The sequence below is a fragment of the Actinia tenebrosa genome, unplaced genomic scaffold, assembly GCF_029948245.1.
Source record: "Actinia tenebrosa isolate PJP-AT-01 unplaced genomic scaffold, QUT_ActTen_1.0 PGA_scaffold14__42_contigs__length_11649687, whole genome shotgun sequence".
NCBI lineage: Eukaryota > Metazoa > Cnidaria > Anthozoa > Actiniaria > Actiniidae > Actinia > Actinia tenebrosa.
This window is the reverse complement of record NW_028292574.1, coordinates 3,617,929-3,640,809: the sequence shown is the minus strand read 5'-3', so window position 1 is coordinate 3,640,809 and position 22,881 is coordinate 3,617,929. Positions and strand designations below refer to the sequence as shown.

The 22,881-nt window shown below is 35.9% G+C and overlaps 1 protein-coding gene across 1 annotated transcript in view; it reads left to right on the top strand.

The window, feature by feature from the left end:
* LOC116300084 (basement membrane-specific heparan sulfate proteoglycan core protein) overlaps positions 1–22,881 on the top strand; it is a 61,020-nt gene that overhangs the window by 14,396 nt on the left and 23,743 nt on the right. Inside the window, exons 22-30 of the mRNA XM_031708848.2 lie at positions 2,007–2,120; positions 2,581–2,708; positions 8,095–8,181; positions 8,357–8,412; positions 8,987–9,063; positions 19,934–20,074; positions 20,410–20,604; positions 22,174–22,266; positions 22,793–22,876. Coding sequence (XP_031564708.2) covers positions 2,007–2,120; positions 2,581–2,708; positions 8,095–8,181; positions 8,357–8,412; positions 8,987–9,063; positions 19,934–20,074; positions 20,410–20,604; positions 22,174–22,266; positions 22,793–22,876 — 975 coding nt within the window. The remainder of the gene's footprint in view (positions 1–2,006; positions 2,121–2,580; positions 2,709–8,094; positions 8,182–8,356; positions 8,413–8,986; positions 9,064–19,933; positions 20,075–20,409; positions 20,605–22,173; positions 22,267–22,792; positions 22,877–22,881) is intronic.

The window sequence follows — 22,881 nt, the reverse complement described above, 5'->3', positions numbered from 1 at the left end:
AGTAGTGATTAAATGTATCGAACAGACTACGGTGTTAATGTACAACTCCCATGAGGCACAGCAATAGTGATTAATTATGCCGAACATGTGTCGTGGTCAATATACCAAGCCAATAAGGCACAGCAATAGTCAATAAATGTGCCGAACATTGGACGGGGTTAATGTACCAATCCCATAACGCACATTAATACTGATTAAATGTTCCGAACATGCAATGGGATGAATGTACCACTACCATATAACATAGCAATAATGATTAAATGTGCCGAACATTAATGTACTAATGCCATAAAACACAGCATTAGTGATTATATGTGCCGAACAGACGACGATGTTAATGTACCACTCCCATAAGACACAGCAATAGAGATTAAATAAAGTTAACATGGGACGGGGTTAATGTACCACTCCCATAAGACACAGCAATAGAGATTAAATAAAGTTAACATGGGACGGGGTTAATGTACCACTCCCATAAGACAAAGGAGCAGAGATTAAATGTGCCGAACATGGGATGGGGTTAATGTACCACTCCCATAAGGCTTAGCAGTAGTTATTAAATGTGGGGAACATGCGAAGAAGTTAGTGTACTACAGCAAAAAGTCACAGCAATAGTCATTAAACGTGCTAAAAAGACGAAGGGATTAATGTATCAATCCCATAAGTACAGCAATAGCTAGTGACTAAATGTTGTTAACATTGGACTTAGTTAATATACCACTCCCATAAGACACACAAATAGTTATTAAATGCGCCGAAAATGCGACGGGGTTAATGTATCACTCTAATAAGACCTGAGACGGCGTTAATGTAATACTCCCAAAAGTCACAGCAATAGTGTTTAAATGTGCCGAATATGGTACTTGGTTAATGTACCACTACCATAAGACACAGCAATACTGAATAAATGTGTGGAACATGGAACGGGGTTAATGTACAATTCCCATAAGACACAGCAATGTGCCGAACATTGACGGGGTTAATGTACCACTCCAATAAGACAAAGCAGAAGAGATTAATTTTGGTTAATGTTACCACCCCCATAAGACACAGCAATAGAGATTAAATAAAGTTAACATGGGACGGGGTTAATGTACCACTACCATAAGACACAGCAATACTGAATAAATGTGTGGAACATGGAACGGGGTTAATGTACAATTCCCATAAGACACAGCAATGTGCCGAACATTGACGGGGTTAATGTACCACTCCAATAAGACAAAGCAGAAGAGATTAATTTTGGTTAATGTTACCACCCCCATAAGACACAGCAATAGAGATTAAATAAAGTTAACATGGGACGGGGTTAATGTACCACCCCCATAAGACACAGCAATAGAGATTAAGTAAAGTTAACATGGGACGGGGTTAATGTACCACTCCCATAAGACACAGCAATAGAGATTAAGTAAAGTTAACATGGGACGGGGTTAATGTAACACTCTTATAAGGCACAGGAATAGTGTTAAATGTGTTTAACCTAGGACTTGGTTAATGTAACACTTCCATAAGGCACATTATAGTAATAAAATGTGCCGAACAGGCGACGGGGTTAATGTACCATTTCCTTGAGGCACATAATAGTAATTAAATGTGCCGAACAGGCGACGGGGTTAATGTACCACTTCCTTGAGGCACATAATAGTAATTAAATGTGCCGAACAGGCGACGGGGTTAATGTACCATTTCCTTGAGGCACATAATAGTAATTAAATGTGCCGAACAGGCGACGGGTTAAGATATCACTTTTTTGTTCCACTTTTTGTTACCACTCCTTTTTGTACTCGCTCTTAAAAAGTTCTATTGAAACTTTATTTTCTGAAAATGATATCTCATTGTTTATTCTCTCGGAAAATGTAAAAACCTAAAAATCAAACTTTTATAGTGATTTTGGGGTACCCTCATACCTTAATTAATCTTAGATGAAAAACGGTTTTCGCATTTGATAACAGGTGTTGTTGCAGCATTGTTTTGAATAATTGTTTTATTTTACTATTTAATAGTCATGTGATAAGGGCTACTACAAGAAATCAGATGGAAGATTGCTGGACAGATGTGCAAAATGTGCATGTAATAAGCATTCTGAAGAATGTGATGCGTCTGATGGCACCTGCCAGGTATGAATGACAGCGATATCTTGTTCAGTAATCTCTGAAATCTAGAATTTAGGTTCATGTAATTGCTGCTTACTGTCTAGGCTTTCAGTTTGTAATACGTATTTAGGCGGGTTTCTGTCGTTTATAGACTTCTAGTGTGTGGACTAGTAAAAGTGCCTCAATATGGTTTATCGGAAAAAAACCTGCAGAAACGTTTCAGAATGTAAAACTTTTTACTTCCAACATCACGTATCAGTTCCTTACGCCGGGGAATATATTTGTAGCATCGCTTCCGTGGCCGAATCATATCATTATAAAAAGGGGTAATAAAAGGAACGCACGTTGTTCAATCGTCATTCACGACAGCATTGACAGGACAGTCCCTTTACAAGTCGTTTAAAGTGTGAGAAAAGTATGAAGTTTTCCATCGACAACGGTAAGAACACCTAACAACAGTTTTACTTCACTGTCTGTTTTGCAGAACTGTTTACACAATACTTTTGGGGATCACTGCGAAAAATGTAAACCTGGTTTCTATGGCGACCCGACTGTTGGTTCAATCTACGATTGCAGGCCTTGCACATGCCCAATGACAAAATCTCCCAATAGGTAAACGTACAATCTTGTACCCAGAGCCCTTATTTCTTACTGCGCATGCTCGACGCAATAATTGAGCTCTGGAAAACTCCAATATTTCCTGTGCTGTGATTGGTTCTCGAGAACAAAGGAAATACCGGAAGTAAAAATTACAGTACTATACTAGGGAAAATAAACAAGATGGCGTCTCGAATTAAGTACGCCAAAAAAGCCTGTAGGGCCGGATTTTTCAAAGTTTTGCCGGTTTTGTAATGGAAATTTTATTGATGTCTATCCAAAAGATATTTTCGGAGTTAATTTAACTGAAAACCATCTTCAAAACCTAATTTTCCAAGCGCAAATTCACATGCTCGTTGAACATCGCCCGCCATTTTGAATTTACCTAGTCTGTCATAATGCGCATGTGCGAGAAACCCAGAATCTGTGTCTTCCGGTTTGGAGTTTTCCAGAGCCCAATTATTTCGTCGAGCATGCGCAGTAAGAAATAAGGGCTCTGGGTACGAGATTGGTAAACGTACTGTAGTAATATTAGCAGTAATAGTACTGGTAGTAGTAGTAGTGACAGTAATAATAAAAATAAGTTATTATTGTTACCATTATCATGTTACCATTATCACAATCACTGTATTATTGTTGTTGTTGTTGTTATTATTATTATTATTGTTATTATTATTATTTTTATATTTTGTTTATTAATTTGTTGCAAATATATTTAGATATTGTATATATAGATTTTGATTACATTCTTTGGCTAGGATCCTACGATAATGCATTATTATTTTAAAAATTAAATTAAATTTAGATTATTGTTTTATAAAATAATAATAATAATAATAATAATAATATTTACTTTTTCTTTGAAAAGAATAAATAATGTTTATTGACAATTAGAAATAAATATTTACAAGATCATAATTTGTTAAGAACTAATCAGAATGTAGATTATTTGTAAAAATTTCAAATATTTATTATTATTATCATTATTATTATTATCATTATTATTTTATTTATTTTTTAGTCGGCTACAGCTAGCCTGCCCGACTGAATGTAATTATGCCTAGGCATCCTTAAGTATACAACTGCCATAATAATAATGTAAACTTTATTATGTTTTCCAAATTCCATCGTAAATCTCGCTATATATAGGCAATTTGATATATATATATTTAGGCACTGCCTAAAAGCGGAGCTCCCTATACGAAATTAGGGAGCCAGGGAGCCCAATTTGAATGAATCTGAAAGGTAAAAATAAGATCGGGAAAAAAATCTTCAATTATTTTTATTCGAGATGAAGATAACGTATCCCATAATATAAACCATGCATTGAAATCGAATCAAAATGCACTACATTGTTTTTTATGCGCGATTATACCACAGGTAGCCCAAGCTTGGTTTCTGTGGTGTCCTGTTATAAGGAAATGTATGGAGATTCATCAAAAATTTCAATAAAATCATTGAAACGTGAAATAAGGCCTCGAAATTTTACCCGATCATTGAGAAATAGCACTTCTTTCGCTCTGCGTGGCTATTTTTTGAATTTAGTCCGTTTTAAGATTTTTTTCCCCACCAGTAAGAAATTTCTTAAAAAATTCAAAAAATAACCACGCAGAGCGAAAGAAGTGCTATTTCTCAATGATCGGGTAAAATTTCGTGGCTTTATTTCACGTTTCAATGATTTTATTGAAATTTTTGATGAATCTCCATACATTTCCTTATAACAGGACATCACAGAAACCAAGCTTGGGCTACCTGTGATTATACTACTGTGATTCCACTTAGGAATTTTGAACAAAACTCACCACCAACCACCCCACGGGCTATTTTTGTTCTTTGAAGATTCTTCGACAAAGTTTTCCATGGCCGACATTTTTAAGCTTTGAATTCCTGTTTAATTTTACTCTAAAAAAACGAAAGATTACTACAGACAATCCAACAAAATATCAGGTTTAGTGAAATTTACCTTGGATGTCTTTCATTGAAATCGAAATTTTGGAGATTCCCGATTCTTTTAGGACAAATCAGGACTATACAACAGACTTGAAAACTGGTTAAGGTGAGAAAAAACTAAAGCTTTCTTGCGTCTTTCACATATCGATGTTTGGAAAACCATAAGAATTTTGATGTTTTTATATTAAATGTATTTTTACCGCAATGAAAATTTTAAAAAAACAAACAACAAATGCTTTGGTAGCATCAGAGAGAAAATTGCCTGGAGATCATCAACTAACTAAACTTGAGAAATGAAGGCCCTGAACATTTAAAACCAAATGTGTCATCAGTTAAAAGGAAAAAGTTTTCTTAATTACTTCATTGAAATAATTTCATTCCTTTCATATGAGAATTAACCACTTTTCGAGAAGCTTGAAAACTAAGCTTACTAAATTTTGAGATTCGATTTTACCAGTTTTCATGTCTGTTTTCATGTGTGAGAAAGATACGAAAATCACGAACGACAAAAGTTTTCGAAAAGCAAAGTTTACATTCAGTATTATACTTGACACGAACAACTGAGACAAAATAGAAAATAATGCAAAATACAAAATGACTAATTTCTTTGTCAGTAAATTGGCATCTGTAAATGTTTTTGAACATATTTTAGCTTGGTTATGAAGTGAAAGACAAGGTCTTTATACAATATCATCTCTCAACAACACAAATTTAAGCTCATTTGTATAATCATGGCTAGCTCGAACAACTTAATAAACAGTTGAATGTTTGGTGTAATTTTACATTTTACTCAATATATAAATAAATTATCTGTAGAAAGATATAAAATTATTGAATGAAAGTCTTCAGCTTTGTTTTGCCGATGGGACACGCGATAGGAGGCAAACAAAGCTGAATTTTTCTTGAACGAAAAACATATGATAGTTGGTTAAAAACAACCGAATTGTTAATGATTTGCAAAGCTAAACAAAGGACGAATATTTGTTGTAATATGCACTTCATGTTATATTTCCTCCAGCATTAAAATAAATTAAGCTTATCTACAGAAATATTAAAAGTTTTGAGGGAAAGTCTTTGATTTGTCGATTCGTCGAGAAAAAATGCTTCAAAAAATAATAATATACGATTGTTTGCTAAACAACATACACCTGAATTCTTGGAGAACACTTCTTAATCCATCTTTGAATACATGAAAGTTTTTTTAATTGTCTTTGGTATACAACTTGCCCTAAAGCGATTTTTTCTGTGCATCTAAGAGTCGCCTTAGCTAGTAGTTTTGCTTCAAATTCCTTTGTCTTTCACGCTCATTTTCTCTTTGTTCATCCTCAAATTCCTTTGTCTTTCACGTTCATTTTCTCTCTGTTCATCCGTCAAGTTTTGCCTCATATTCCTTTTTCTTTCACGATCATGTTCTCCTTGTTCATAATCGAAGTCCCGCCTGGATTTGCGTTTTCTCTCTGCTTGCCGCTTTTCTTTGGTGAGATTCCTTCGTCTTTGCCTTTCTTTTTCACGCCTCCAGAGTTTTTCCTCTTCCGAAAAAACTCTTTTACTTCTGGCCTTTCTTTTAGCTTCATTCTCCTCTGAGCTTTCTTTCGACATATCGATTTCGGAAAGGGGTTCCATCGTAAATAGAGTAAATATAAATATAAGCTTGAATAAAAAATTGTGTTGTTATCTTTCGGTATTTCTATACATAATAACAGGTGTAAAAACGTTTTTTTACAAAAGTTTAACCCATTTCACAAGGTTTTTCCTGGTTGGGAGAATGTTATTTATGTAGCGTACGGTGAAGTTGTAGATGTTCTTAGCAAGGTTGGATTGTACCGATGACCATAATAATAATAATGATAATAATAATAATAATAATAATAATAATAATTAGAAGAACCGGAGATAAAGATCAAGGGATGGCACATCAAGAAACACCTTAAGAAAGCTGTAAATGAAAAACTCGTGGGGAAGGTTGAAGATCAACATTGGCAAGGAAGTCTACTGAAAGCAAGATGGCAGGATGATCAATTAAGTCATGAAGTTTGCTTTGCATGGCTTAACAAGTGGGTAAGCGCCCCTACCCATTGTACTGCAGGCATTATGGAATTGTACGAACAGCTAACCCCAACGAGAGTCTACACCGCCTACAAGACGGGAACAACAGACAAGAATAATGTCACATGCAGAATGTGCGGCAAGGGTTACGAATGTCTGGCACATGTACTGGCTGGATGTCCGTCTCTTGCACAGTCCAAATACCTGGATAGACACAACGCTGCTTTGAAAGTGTTTTTCTTTGAGATGCTAAGAGATCTCAAACTGGCTGATAGTACATGTATGTACGATCTAATCGTGTGAACGCGCGTTTCACTGACCACAATAACAAGAAAGTACTCATGGTGGAAATGAGCTGTCCGTGGGTTAACAACCGAGAAAAGAAAGACAAAGAGAAGACGAAGAAGTATGGAGCACTTAGACTTGAGCTCACAAAACAACACCCAGGATACACGATCTTGCAAGTGATCCTCATTTTGGACGCTCTTGGAGGATGGTATAAAGAGATGGAGCCTGAGATGAAGAATATCTTTGGAGCAAGATACAAAGATGTATTACTTAGAATGCAGAAAGCGGTATTAAGCTGCACAGTGAACATTGCAAGAACATTTAAACTAATCACATCTTAAGGACATTTCAAACATTCTAAGTATTTAAACTACATCTTGAGAACATTAATAATTGGCTTTAAGTGATTGTATATATTATTAGTCCTGTCATGCTGGTAGGTTACGAAATTACGCCCTATCTAGCTTACCTAATTGGCATTCAAACGTGTTTACTGATAATAATAATAACAATAATAATAATAATGATAATAATAATAATAATAATAATAATACTGTGATTGTGATAATGCTAACATAATAATGATGATGATGATGATGATGATGATACATTTTACTAAGTATCTCAAATCTGATTGGTCGAGGGCCCTCAGCCAATCCCAGATATCGTGTGAACTCGACATACTACAGATAATACATTTATCATGTCAAGTTCATTCAAGGTCACGCTGTGGTAGCTTTCTTTTTATTCATTATGTGTATTTATTTCCAGAACTATGTACAAAAACAATTATTTAAGGAATCCTTAACTTATTTCCATATATTTTATGAAGAAGTTTTGTAGCGATCGTCTACGTGGATATAGTATAGACTCGGGAGGCCAGTGCTCGTGGTTATGTACCGGCTGTAGCATTCGACGTGATCGGATTTGAAGAGCAGCTGTAAGCCAAAAAAAAAAAGAAAAAAAAAAGAAGAAAGGGCCGGGAAGCATACCATCCTTCTCAATTTCGATAGTGAACTTTTATGATGCGTAATATACTTAAAGTCATATACACGTCCATTCTAAGTTGGTCTTCTCAGTTGTTACCGCTCATTTACTCATCTGTTATGTTATACAGATTTAGCAAGACTTGTTTCGTTGATAGCGATGGTTTTCCTACTTGTGATGCCTGCCCCGTTGGCTATACTGGAAGGAAGTGTGAGAGGTAATTATGTGTACTGAAAAAAAAAAAAAAAACTACATGTTGAAGTATACTCTTTTCATCTTCCACGGTAGTCTCTATTATCCTCGAAGGGCCTGATACTACACTCAGGATACTCCTAGTCGTTCTTTCGTTAATAATTTTTGTCCTTATTATTTTGTATTTTGATGTTTTGTAGATGCATAGATCCTTTTGTTGGGAACCCTTTGGTCGTTGGCGACTTCTGTAAATTTGGTGAGATCATAATAAGCAAATCGTCCTATGATGTTTCAAATATTTCCAGTTAAGCATTTTTCTTGTTGAGCGGGTTCATAAGAACCAAGAAGATGCAGTTTCTAGTTCCTTTCTCCTTTCTTGTGAACTTTTCCTTATATCTAGGCTGTGTTCATAATGTATGGCAGAGGAGGGTGGCAGGTGAAAATTTGAAATGTCCAGAATAATTCTTAACACCCCCCCTTAAAGTCATGCAAAAATATACGATCCCCCCCTAAGCAAGGCTTGTAGCTTCTTCCAAAAATTGTGCATCCTCCCATTTTCCTGATAAAAATGTGCCCATCCCCCCTTTTTCCTACCAAAATTTTCCCCATCCCCCATCTGCCATACATTATGCCCTATTATATATGGGTTATTTTATATCTATTTTTTTGCTGGCGTGTTATACTTTGTCAGTGTTTTTTTCACGTTGTAGTTTTTGGTTTTTCTTGTTAGAAGCATTTTGCGCCTTGCTTTTTTCTCTTCTTTTCTTCAAGTCTGGTCATCATGTAATTCACGTTTGTTAACTAACATTGGTTGTGTTTATATTCATTAGAGGAGGATTGTGGATGCGATCCAAGAGGAACAGTAAACAACACTTGTGACCCTTTCACTAGGCAGTGCTTTTGTAAGGTAATATTACACAAAACTGTCGTTGCACTTTAATTTTGCTATTTTGGAAAATGAAGTTTCGCGAATATGAAATGACGCGGCATTACTTGCACTGTATTGGGTACCTTTTGCTCTTTCTATGCGTGATGCCGCAACATATTCTCCTTCGAATAGAAGTAATTCGTTTGTTTTAACTGCTATATCTAACTGGTAAGATGAACTATCGACGTTATGATTTTCCTCCAACTTCTCTTCTGCTTAATTCTTTGATATTTTGTTGAGCTTTGAAGTGAATTCTGTCATAAATTGTCTGAACTTCAAGAGTTTTCGAAACAAAAGACGACTTCGACTTCGATGGAGTCAACTAAAGCTACAGAAACACGCTGCAACATTGCGCGCAATGTTGCATGCAATGGATGTTGCAAGATGACACACGACGCAATTTGTTGCACGCAACGTTGCTGAAGTAGAAAACTATCCTACTTCAGTAATTACATTGCCTGCAATGTTGTGCGCTATGTTGCACCGTGTGTCCGCTCCTTAATCAAATTTTAAAATGGGGCTGACGGTTTTTTTCCCGAGGAAGCTTTCGACCTACGATCGAGTGTTTAAAGTGCTACTTGGACGAAAATCGCTCCAAAATTAAAGATCTTTTAATTGAGCTCGATTTCTGCTGAAATAATCTTGGATATATTAATAATCACTCACTGAAATGTCTTTCTGATATTTAAAAAAAAAAGTATTTCTAGCCAGTATAATTCAAAATCATAGTGGCTATTTATATTAACACAGAGTTAGAGCAATATATATATTCGTAGCACAGAGATTACCGGTATAAAAACACTTCAATTATAATATGGAACTTCTTTGACCGTACTCGCGGTGAACACTGTAGAACTTGAGCAAGAAATTTAGCGACGGCTTCTGAAAAAAATTACGGATCAATCCAGTGTTCTAGAATTCCCTCATCTACAGGTTCTAAAAACTTCCATTCGCTGTCCTCATTAACTTCTAAAATATCAAATATTACTTCCAAATCGTCTACGAATACGAACGCTTCACTATCATCCACCATAATAATTTGTTTTGATTGAGTGCACGGTCAGTGTCACGTGATGGTTCTGTTCAATACCAAATGTGAAACAATAGACCGGACCTTTGAAGTTTGCCGGCTTTCATGGTTGCAGTAATACTGACGATCACAATTTATGGAATTTCAATACATATCTCTCCTCTAAGAATTAATCGCGGTTTTTATGATACAATTAGAACGGCATGTGCTAAAACCCGGAAAGAAACGACCGGAACTGTTACTGTGGAACTACCAGAACCATCGAAACGAGTACCAAAACCAGAAATTAGTAAAAAGCCGAAAAAGAATAAAATTATACAGCGTGTTATATCCCAACAGAAGCGGAATGATATTTCTTTTGGATTTTATAGTACGCATAAAAAGCGAGCAAATTAACAGCCAATCTCGAGCTTGAAATAAAGCCAAATAAAATAATAACAGTATTTAGCACCAACTTCTTATATCTGTTACTAAAGGTTAAGTTTCTTAATGACTAGTACTTGCTTGTTGTATATTTAGGGCAGTCATGAATCGCAAAGACTCATACGAGGTCAACATCGTAATGATACAGAAAAAAATAAGCCTATACTTTAAAAGCAATGGTGTTTTGGCCCTTTTGGAATCGAAGGTCAGTATCATGCATCTAGTGAACACCAGATTTTTATGATTCCGCTAACATACAGAAGCACAAGGTGGTAAGCCAATCAAATCATCGAACTCAGTCCCTGCAGACATTTGATTCTTGCATAAACAATGACTTTCTATTTTTTTTCTTCTTATGCTTCCGTCACATTCATTTTTGCTTACGTTTCCGTCGCTTATGTCGCTAGTGAAAACCAGCCATAACAATCTGGTTTTCACTAGCGACGTAAGGACGGAAGCAGAAGCAGAAGCATAAGAAAAGGAAACCTTCCGTTCCTTCTGCTTCTGCTTCCGCTTCTGCTTCCATCGCTAGTGAAAACTAGGCCTAAGAGAAACCAAAAAAGTTATGAGGAGCATTGAAATAACATAAAAATGACTCCCTGAAAGTCGTATATATTATGAACTGAAAAATTCATAGGATTCGTTAGATTTCCCCCACTTGGTTGTTTCCTCGGCAGAAATTCTGAGTTCTGATGAAATTCGGCCGAAACAAAAAATATCCTCGATTTATTACCGGATATTTATAGACAGTAATTAAACATGAATTTTTTAAATCTATAACATTCACTGTAAAGAATACATTATTTGCCGTATGTAACTAGGCTCTTAGCGCCTTACTTTACTTTATTGTGATCTATCGCCAGTTTGCCAATCGATTTGCAATTTGCTTTAAGTAAATTGTATTTAAACCGCTACTCATTGGGGTCGGAAACTAAGCCATACATAGGCGGATAGGAAAAAAATGTGGATACAATAGCCAGCATACACTTTAAGAAGAAGAAGGAATCAAAGAAAAGGAATAGGGGGAGAAGGGTTACTTTATACATTTCGATGGTTGCGATCGCTGTTTTGGGTTCCGATTGTCGTTACAGTGGTTCCGACAGTAACCGTTTCGGTCGTTCCGGTGGTTCCGGTGGTTCCGGCGTAACGGTTCCGGTCATTTCGTTCCGGTGTTTCGGGTTTTAGCAAATGCCAGGCTTGAATCACGACCCTCCTCATAACAGACCGACGCTCTTACCAACTGAGCTAACCGGGTGGCGGTAGTACAGACCAAGATATAATACAAGTCAAGGTAATCTGAAAAGGTGTTTTGTAGTATTCAATTCAGAATTTCCATATTACAAACTCTTAGTATATCCCTCACAGAAACACAGCACGGGCTACCTGTGGTTTTGCCAACACCTTAGTGACGAGCGAGTGACACATTCGCATTAAAACCGTCGAAGAGAATATAAGTATTATCTTTTGTCAAAAGACCATGATACAGAATTCCCGAAAAGTTATTTTTAGGTCGTGCGTACTCCTTAGGAACACTTTTACGTTTCCGGTGCAGGGTCGTTTGAAGCAATATGGCGGCCAATGTTAAAGTGAAAACTCGAAGTTTGTAACTTAAAATTTATCAAGCAGATTTTTTCATAACCGTACCGGCATGACCAAAACTCTCAACTTGTTAGCATTGAGCCCGTTTACATCAGCAATGCGGCGTCGCGCAAAAATATGAACAGATTGCGGTGCCTTACATTTGGCGAAATATTTAAATTTAAGAAGAAAAATATTCACAATTAAACAATAGAACTCACAAGTGAAAATTAAAGGGTGATAATTTCACATGTGAATGAACTACATGTGATGTTATAGTTATATCTTTATTTTTACAATATCTTACAAATTTCTCGCGCGTTGATTGGTTATTTTTTATCATCAATAAGAGGACAGACAGATAAAGCTGACGTCATCGAGCGCTTATTTTGATCAGTAAAAATGAGAAGTTTTTATCGTTTTTGTTATTATAAAAAACAAATAGACATTAGTTTTTTATGTGTCTGTCCTCTTATTGACAATAAATCTCGTCATCACATTGTGAAAGTAGTATGCGGATCCACTCGGCTACGCCTGGTGAATCCACACTACTTTGACAATGTGATGACGCAATTTATCGTCAATGTGAGGACAGTCACATAAAAAAAACTGATGTCTATTTGTTAAATGATGTTCAACGCCATCAAATTGCCAATTTGACCACAAATTATAACAGGGGGGATTTAAATCTATTTTGAGTTATGCAATACATATATACATATGTAATGAGAGTGCAAGATATTGAATGAGATGCAAAACTTAAAATAAAATATATGGTCTTCCGCCTTATCTGCTATGGTATCAGAGACAGACGTATTGCACAAACTCAAGTTAAACAAATATTTTCCACAAAATGCAGTGGCTAAGCAATCGTATTTACCCATGTTTTAAATTCTGCATCTAATTTGATATCTCCTTGCATCTCATTAGATTTTTGTATAAATGCATAATACAACCTTTCTGCAATCAAGTGTACACCTACTTGCAAGAAGGTTGTCATACAAGAATAGAACATTAGTAATTTAGTGAGAAATGAATACATTAAAAGACAAAAACGAAAGTTCAACTTCAGGGATCTTCTTTTGTTTTTTAATATAATTCCTATCCCACTAAATTACTAATGTTCTATTTTCGTATGACAACGTTCTTGCAAGTAGGTGTGTATAATATATATATATATACCTAACCAAAAAAATTGAGCAACTTTACATGTATGTTTATCTTTTGTTTTCTATTGTTTTGTCTTTTGAGAACAAAAGACATATATACATCTGAAATTACAGAATTTTTTGGTTAGGTATATATATATGTGTATTTAGGCTCACTCATGTAAGGCGCATTGAGGCTAGGAGAAATGCGCCGTACAAGCATCTATATATATTATTATTATCATCATCATCATCATTATTATTATCATCCTCAGCATCAATATTATTATTATTATTATTATTATTATTATTATTATTATTATCTGTCTCCGTGGATCAAGGGTTTTAAGGGTTTTTGAAGGGTTTTAAGGCAGTCAAATAAAAATAAGTATGCTCACAACTATTTTCGCTCACGGCTGCTTGTTGATTATTCACGCTTGACTTCCGTGTTATTCCTCGTCGTGTGCTGTTAGTTGTGAGCGTACTCATTTTTATTTGACTGCCTTAAGACCCTTCAATGCATATGAAATTAAAGGAAAATATTTGTAAAAGATACATCCTTTAGTGACTTCAGTTAGAAAAAATCGTTCGACGATTTTTTGAATGCCGCTTTCATCGATATTTTCTATCGCTTTTGACAACGAATTGGGTCATTTAGCTTCATATCAAAAAATCCATAACGTTAGAAAGAAAGTCACAATTTGATTCATACTCAATAAGGACAGTGTCTATATCCGTAACTATATTCTAGCTACTAAAAATATTGAATCCACTAAATTAAAGTCCCGATTTTGAGGGTATGAAGTCGACACGCTGGAAATAATAGTAAAAGTCCATGAAAACATGTGAAAATATTAATCGCGTAATATTTGGAAAAAACTCTCATACATTTTTTTCATATTGCAATATGTTGAGTGCCTTGATGAATACTATCGACTGGTGCAAGTCGCTTTGAAAGTTTAGGTCTAGTTTTCGAGAAAATAAGCGGTAAACGATTTCTATGATGTCATCATTACGTCATAACGAAAAGGCCGCTTTAAACTAATTTATCATTTTTGAAACCTTTAATCCTTTCCTGACATTGTGTGAAAAGCGCTTGCAGATCGAGTTATTTAAGACGAAGCTATAGCCGTTTCAATTCGGCTTGGTGTGCCAGACCAAAACTACCCAGAGCCTCCTTAAATACTTGTCCCACATATTACTTGATTTCTTTGAGTACACTACTCTGGTCAGGCCAGCAGTGAGGCGCTAATCTCCCCCCCTTCCCCCACGGGGTAACGCTAACAAGTTGCGCAAGTTCACTTCGCGTTGACTGGCTCGTTGCCTCTGAAGGACCACCCTATTTTACTCACCACCCCTTGCTATACATTTTTCGAATATTATCAAATACCAACGAATCAAAGTTATTTTATTGTATCGGTTTCCGATTAATTTCTCGATTTATTGTTGTGCTTTTTTTCTTTCTTGTTTCCACTTGTTTCTATCGCCTTTTCGTCATTAGATGAAAGTTCTTTAACGAAAAGATCATAACTTTCTATCTGTAAATCAGGGCCTTTTAACAATATGTAAGATAACCTTTGACCGATATATCTTTTTCGAACTATTTACCGTGTTTAAATACATTCATTTATAAGTTTTCCACAAGATTGTTTACTGAAATAAGATTTATTATGACCCTAGTAGCGCGCTATGACATGGCCTGATCCTCTGGGATGAGCGATATCATCTGTGTCTATAACTGATAGGACCTGATAGCCAAATATTCCCTACGCCTAATGTAACAGTTAGGAACATTTATCATATCTACTAACACATGGCGAGAGGGGTTTCTCTAGATAACACTTAACAAGATTGTTTGTAAAGCGCAAGTGTAATGTTGGGAGAATTTTGTTATAATCTCTGATACTTTTAGGCGTAGACTCTATATTCTCCTAAAATGTTTCCTGCGGTGACCCTAATCTTCATGAAATGCTTGATAAGAGTGTAGAAGGGAAAATCTCAACGTATTTGTATATGTCTTTGGAACAACATGATGAAATTGGTTATTATTTACAAGCTGATGTTAATACGCTTACTTGTAGAACTCATTCACTGTGAGGTAAGTATTTTCATTACTCATCAACATTAGTTTTTCTCTAACCTGCTCTCTAGTGCTGTGTGTCTATATCTGGACGATTTATTGCATTATTATAAAACTTCTTCATTGGATTCCAGCCGATTGTAGAACCTGTAGAAACCGTGAGAGTTTTGTAACACTCCATCATGTTATCATAAAGCTTAAGTTTAAAGCTTAATTTGCTAAGTGTTTCGCTTGAGGGCCAGGTCAAAACACTGTTTGAAAATTATTCTCGTTAATCATGCGAATTTTTAGCTATTTTGTAAATAGCTTGAACACTTTCAACCAAAAATTGTATGTAATACTTAATATTGTACTTAATATTTATTTTGAAGTCAGAGATCTTTACTGTTGAGTGATTCGATACATATGTTTAGTTCTTTGGTAATTTCTAGGTAATATTTCAAGGATTTTTTAAACACAGAAGAGCTCTGGAATTTCCGTAAAAGTTTTGTTCCCCCATTGTAAAGGAACTAAAAGAACCATGGCTTTTCAAACAAATCTGACCTCTTGACCTCAGTGCTTTTATCTAAAACCCTAGAGCACCAAACTTCAATCAAGCTAATATGAACATTGTTATTGGTTTTCAACCTTTATCTCCACCATGCGCCAGGATTTCTAAAGAATGTTTATACTGAGGAGAAATACGGTCAACATATGTTCAACTTGAGATTTCTAAACAGTTGTCTTACTCGTGCAGCGATTTAATCTCCGGTCATCGTCATTTATCTATGATACAAGTGGGCTTGAGTTTTGAAGTTGAACAAACATAAAGGCAAAAACGAACAATACAGAAATAAATAAAGTCAAACAAACTAATTATACTAAAGTGCAAAGCGTAGATAATTTCTAGTTTTTTCCACTTCATATGAGCTTTGAACACATAGGGAATACATCGGGTTTTTTGTCTGGTTGGTCGTACCAGTGGTCTTCAGATACTTTTAATTATTTATTTCAAGTCGGTGTGAATTAGGAAGAATTTAAAGAATGCGATAACTACGTACGAAACAATACTCCACCTCAATACCCTGATTATATCATTTGCTTCATATTTGAGAACAGCACTGGATTTCCCTTGAACCAAGCTCGGGAAATACTAAATAATTATTGGATGAAGCTTAGCATGATATAAACTAAACCAATGCCGCGTTATCTTCCTATCTTCCGAAGCCGTAGGCATACGAAGACCGAATTAAATAATTGTTTTATTCATACATTTTTTAAAACTGAGAATAATGCATTTATCAGTGTTAAGTTCACACGAAAGAAAGAAAGAAAGAAAGAAAGAAAGATTTATATGATAGTAGCAGAAGGAATCTGTGATATACATGCTTGTAACCATTATAGGCACTGTTTGATGTTATTTTTAGCTTGAGTTTATTTTGGAAAAAGAACCTGATTGGTTCAATCAATTCAGGCGTGGTCGCATAGGTCTTTCAGTCTTAACAAACCTTGATACATAAAATGAATTATGGCGGCTCTTTTTGTGGACGATTAAGAGTGGAGAAATATGGTACCTTTCGTGTTCAAAAACAAGACATAATATAAGCTTAGTCTTTTAAGACTTAAAAGTCTTAAAGTGCGAGCAAAACTCCATGAGGCACTTTCGGGGAAGAAATCATGTAAAGGCGAAAGCCTCGATGAAACTCATGCACAACAAAAAATTCCAGAGCCAGCAACAGGCACTGAAGAAGTTTTTTAACTGAAGTCGTTATCATCAATTTAAAAACTTTTGACTTTTTTAGGATTTTTGAGACCTTAACTGTTCGTCACACGATCTGTTAATAAATGACTCTTCCTTCTTGTCTTAACTATCTTGTCTATCAAGTTACTTGTGATGTTTTCGAGTTGCTGGAGCTTTTTTCCACTGGTCTTTTCATTTTAGCAGCGTTTGTACTCTTTGTACGTGTCAATATATTCCCCGTCGCTTGGTTCACTTTCCTAATCACTCCGGTTTCATGGTCTCTAATGTTCCTTCATCGCTATGAGTTTCTTAGTCGCTAGATTTCTCATCGCTTGTTTCTCAGCTTCATCACTCTTTTCTCAGTTCATCGCTCGTTTCGTGGTCTCCACTCATTTCATCAAGGCCATCGATATCTGTCTCAGTCGACGTATCCTCATATTTCTCCTCATCACTCGTCGTAATCGTAATCATAATCGTAATCGCAATCGTAAGCGTTAAAACCCAGTGGGAATCAAAAATCGTAGTCTGAAGAGCCGTCGCAAGGTGCATCGTAGCAGCGTCGTAATCGTAAGCTAAGATCAGAAGTAATATTTCAAAGCCTCCAATATCGGACTAGACGGGATTTCAAGTCCAAGCAATTAGTTCCAGTTGGAGGCGGAGCCGAGGACTGGAACTAATTGCGCGGACTTCAAAACCCGTCCAGTCCGATATTGGAGGCTTTGAAATGACTTCTCATGCTCATTAATTATTCGACTTGGAGTAGTTGGAACAAAATTAATTCAGTCCTAGGAACCAAACCAATCACAGGGGACGTTGCAAATTCGTGAAGCCTAGCCCTTACTTTATTTTGTTTTTGATTGATTAGTGCGCGGGCATTGTCAATGAGTTAAAAATAGATCGGATCTAAAAATAGCATCAACGAGTGCTCATGATGGGGCCACGGATTCCTTCTCAGTTCATATTCTCTTGAAAGTAGTTAATAGTACGTTATATCTAATAAAATATAGTCAATAATAGAGTGCTCACACTAAATCCGTGAAACAAATTCACTGTTTTCCATACATCGGTTCACTGGTCAAACAAAAGATTCGAAATGAAGTGAAAAGTTTCTTATAGGGTTTGAGTGATGCATCTTGGAGACATCAAGGTTTATACTCCCAATATGTTAATGACGTGACGTCAAAGGAGGCATTTCAATTTATCTGTTATTACGTGAAACACTGATTACTATGAGAATTTATTTTTGGTAGAACCATTCTTTTTTTAAATCCTAAATAAGACAATGATGTTTTATGCAGGATACTTTACTGCCCCAGAAAAGTTTTAAGGAATAACTTATTTTATTATCTTACATATTCACCACGGCAACTTTTCTGTTGATCAACTGTTAAGCACGCTTTAGAAACATTTTTCTCTTATTTGTTCTTTGACATTTTGAAAAATGCAAATCGAGCAAAGTGATTGAGCAAATAATAATACAGGGATTGAAATATAGTTATTGACGTGAGTAACCTGATCACGTATTAAGCTCCTCCGGATTCCAAAGTGATTCGAAATTCTGGCCATGATTGAAGCCCTCTGAATTTTAAATAGCTATCAAATAAGACGACTCCGAGCAAAACCATTTTTAAACTTTTTTTTAAACTAAAGCATTTTTAAGCAGAAGTTCGGTATCCAGTATTCACAAGACTTTTTTTTCGTAACTATATACCTCGAGGAATGATACCTCTAAAAGAGATTGCATTTGAAAATAAATAGAAAGGAAGTGGTTACAAAATAATCCCATTTCCAGTTCGCCTTTGGTCAGTCTTGATTGTGTACAAATGTGTTCTTTTATTTTATTAAGGTCTATTATATAATAAGGAATGTATTCACTACGGAACAATACGAGTTGATTAAAGTGCTACGGGTTTTGATTGAACAGCTGAATATTATAACACACAAACGAGACTAAGACTAAGACAAAAAGACTCGGAACTGGAGTATTAGCGCATAACTCGAAAACAAAATTTCCAATTTGTCGGGTTCGAGTTACGTAACTCGATTTTAATTTCAACAATGTTTGTCATCTTGTTACGCACTGATGTCAAAGTGACCGTTGTCTAAGCAAAATAGGTGTGTCCGAGCGCGTAACTCGAAAAGCGCGTAACTTCATCCCTCGGTACTTATGAGGCTTCGAACAGCCGCCATGTTGATTGATCTAACAAGAGAAACTAATGGGGAATACTTAGTTGTCGTCAACCAAGATGGTGGTTATGACGTAACATGCACCTGCTTTGTTGCCTTACAGTATGGCATTTTCGTCGATCGCCGGATGGTTATGTAGAAAAATCGAGCGCTGACAATAACGAGAATTAAGGGCCATTTACGGTGATAGTATCTTGTTCAATGAAAAAGAATAAATCTTTGAGGAAAATGTTAAATAGTGCTCGGACCTTTGCTATGAAACATTTTTCTCGACGATTTTTTTTTTTTCATTGAACAGGCCAAGATTTCTAACTATGCTGACAATAAACAATTTATTTTTAATTTTTTGGAATGCATGCTAATGTGATGATTATAAAATATAATTTTATATAGGATTCAAACGCTCATCAATAGAAACCTCTAGTAATTTAGTTTTAGCATTGCAAAGTCCTTGTTCATCATGATAATATTATTCATTTTCTTTAATCTTGTGCCTCGTTCCCAAGCTCATGGGCAGGAATTTATACGTGGTTATACTTGCGTGAGGACTATTAAGGGGATTATTTACTTAATAGTAATAGTTTTGAGAATCTTTATTGATTGTTCAGTATAGTGCGCATACTTTTCTATATCTTGAATATTGTGTATTTATGAATGAACATATTTTTTCATTCAAATGTCAGGATAATGTTGAAGGAAAACGATGTAACAAATGCAAAGTGAGCAATTTCAACCTGGATTCGGGTAATCCTGATGGTTGTATGCCGTGCTTTTGCTTTGGTGTGACGTCACAATGTAAATGTGCAAGAGGATTCCGTGACAAGGTACAGTGACATTTTGAACGAAAACGCCATAGGGATGACGGAAAGAAGAGCATGTTTTACATTCCGCGCAGCATATTATATACTTGCAGACAAGCTCTGAGAAAAGCCATGCTCATGAATTCTCACGTGATTTGCTTAAACAAATTCGATGAAAAACTCAAAACTGATGGCTGACAAACCTTTTTAGCTTGGGCGTATTTGGGCATGAGAAGAGACAATATGGTTAATAACTTAATTTTAAACAAATAACCTTATTTTCTAGGGAATGACACGTGGTGGTCTGAAATTGGAGAAACATTACACCCTTAGATAATGAGGTCTATTTTTTGTTACAGGTTCGACTATCTTACAGATACGAGCCAAATGGGCTAGACAGCGCTGTTCGTTTGGTTGATCGCCTGGGTGTTACTGTCGTGAACACTGGAATACTACTGGTTGGTGTTCCACCACAATTTGTTTATAACCGGTTTGATCGGTTGCCAAGGAAAACTTACTATTGGTATCTACCGATACAGTTTCTTGGAGATAAAGTAAGTGGGGATAATATGCAAAGAACCTAGCAACAAAAAGCGAGAAATATATAGCCAGCTAACGGCAACCACGTGATTTAATAGGCATGACGTATTTCCTCTTTAAGCCATACAAAACCAACTCTACTGGATCAGGGGCGTAGCGAGGCATCGGTCATGGGAGGAGGACAATGTACCATCTTCCCGCGAAAACACGCGCGTTCGGTTTTCATGCGACATCCAAAGCATGCAAAAAGCTTTTTTTTGAGTGGGGTGGGGTGGGGGGTCACTTGAGAAGCTGACATCCAGCGTGTTTTGATCGGAGCGTCAAACACGGAAAGGTTTTTTCATTATTTATTATATTTCTTCATTATTTTTCTTTGTTAAGCCTTGGCTCAATGTAGCACAGTTTCCCTCTCATTTATTCCTTTAACACATCTTTGAACAGCGAGCAATGTTTTTGGCAGTGAACTACAGGCTGCAAGTATATAACCCATAATCTCTGCGGCTTCCCATATAGCCGACAGATCACGTCATCATAATCATTTGTTCCTGTTTTCTTTTAATGATAAATCTTGGTAGGGAGGAGTTGTTGAAAGGGCAAACGTAAAAAAATAGTGTAGAGTAGTGGGGTTACGTTCTCAAATAATTAGATAGTGTAGAAAACGAAAAACGAAAAACCTTCATTAATGCGTTGGGTGGTCACAAAGTTTAAGATTCTCGATTAATAACAATATGTAATCTTTGTTATCTTTGTACTGTTTAGTTTAGTTTATTGTCTTTTAAGCTAATGTAAAACTGATTTACACGGTGATAATAAATTGCCTTTGCCTTTGCCTTTGCCTTTGCCTTAGTGTAGAGTAGTGGGGTTACGTTCTCAAATAATTAGATAGTGTAGAGTAGTGGGGTTATGTTCTCAAATAATTAGATAGTGTAGAGTAGTGGGGTTATGTTCTCAAATAATTAGATAGTGTAGAGTAGTGGGGTTATGTTCTCAAATAATTAGATAGTGTAGAGTAGTGGGGTTATGTTCTCAAATAATTAGATAGTGTAGAGTAGTGGGGTTACGTTCTCAAATAATTAGATTGAAGGGTATTTCTCATATTGTTCTAACTACAAACAAATTCAATTGCTTTTTAGCTGTGCTTTTTATTGAAAAACGTAGCTATATATTAAAAATATACCAGTTACCCCATCGGCACCCCATAACATGTTAGGGATTAAAACCATATAATTCAAGATGGCCGCCTTTAGCTCGGCCACTGCGTGCCGGTTTTTGCGTAGCTCTTCATTCCAAGGAAATGCCTACGTGCGAGAATCTGAACGCTCTTGCTTTCTTAAGACGGCATAGGCATAAAGCTTAAAGCAACATTAATTAAATGCACGATATATTTTATTTTAAAAATTGTTGTTGTGGGCACCCTGTGTTCAAGGTATAAATCGTGCTCTCACTAATGCCTGCTTGTCTTCTTGAACTCCAGTATCCCGCATGTTTTGATCAGAATATCAAAAAAGGAAAACTATTTTATATTTCTTCATTACCATTATAATCACCATCATAATCATTATCATTATTAATATTTTTATTAGATCAGCTCATATGGTGGGACATTGAGCTACACGATATCTCATGACACATTACCTGGAGGTCAGCTAACTAGAGAATCAGACGTCGAAATCAGAGTAAGAAATATTTTCATTTATATATGTTTTTCATTATAGTTCTTTCTTGTCCAAGCATTTGGGAATTAGGCTAAAAGGAGGAAAAGCATAAAAGTATTCGTTTCTCCAGCAGCAGCATTTGGATCAGGTCTCCATGATGCATACCTGGACAACTGTCTATTGAACGTATCGCATAAAATGCCATATTTATTCTTTTCTTGGCGAGTTTTAACTCGAAAAATTAAAATAGCAAAAATTTACTTTGGACATCTACTAAGAATATATTTCTTGCAAGAAAAAGGGATTTTTTCGCTATTTAGTGCACTGGCATACCTTTTATCATCAGAAAAACTACCCGAATCCGCAATCTTTTTTTATAGTCCTCGCATAGCTAAAATCCACTGGAATGCCAACTACAACGGCGGATTTGATCACGTGACCTCTTAGTACCTTAATTTCGCCTTGCCCTTTACATTCTATAAGAAAGCCTCATTACGGAAGGATCTGAGATCGGCATTCATTTCTGCGGTTTACTGTTGTGTTTCAGGGATATGGTTTAGTACTGGTACACAAGCTAAGGTTTCCACCAACGGGAGGAGAAGAAATCACTCATCACGTCCGTCTAGTTGAGGTAAA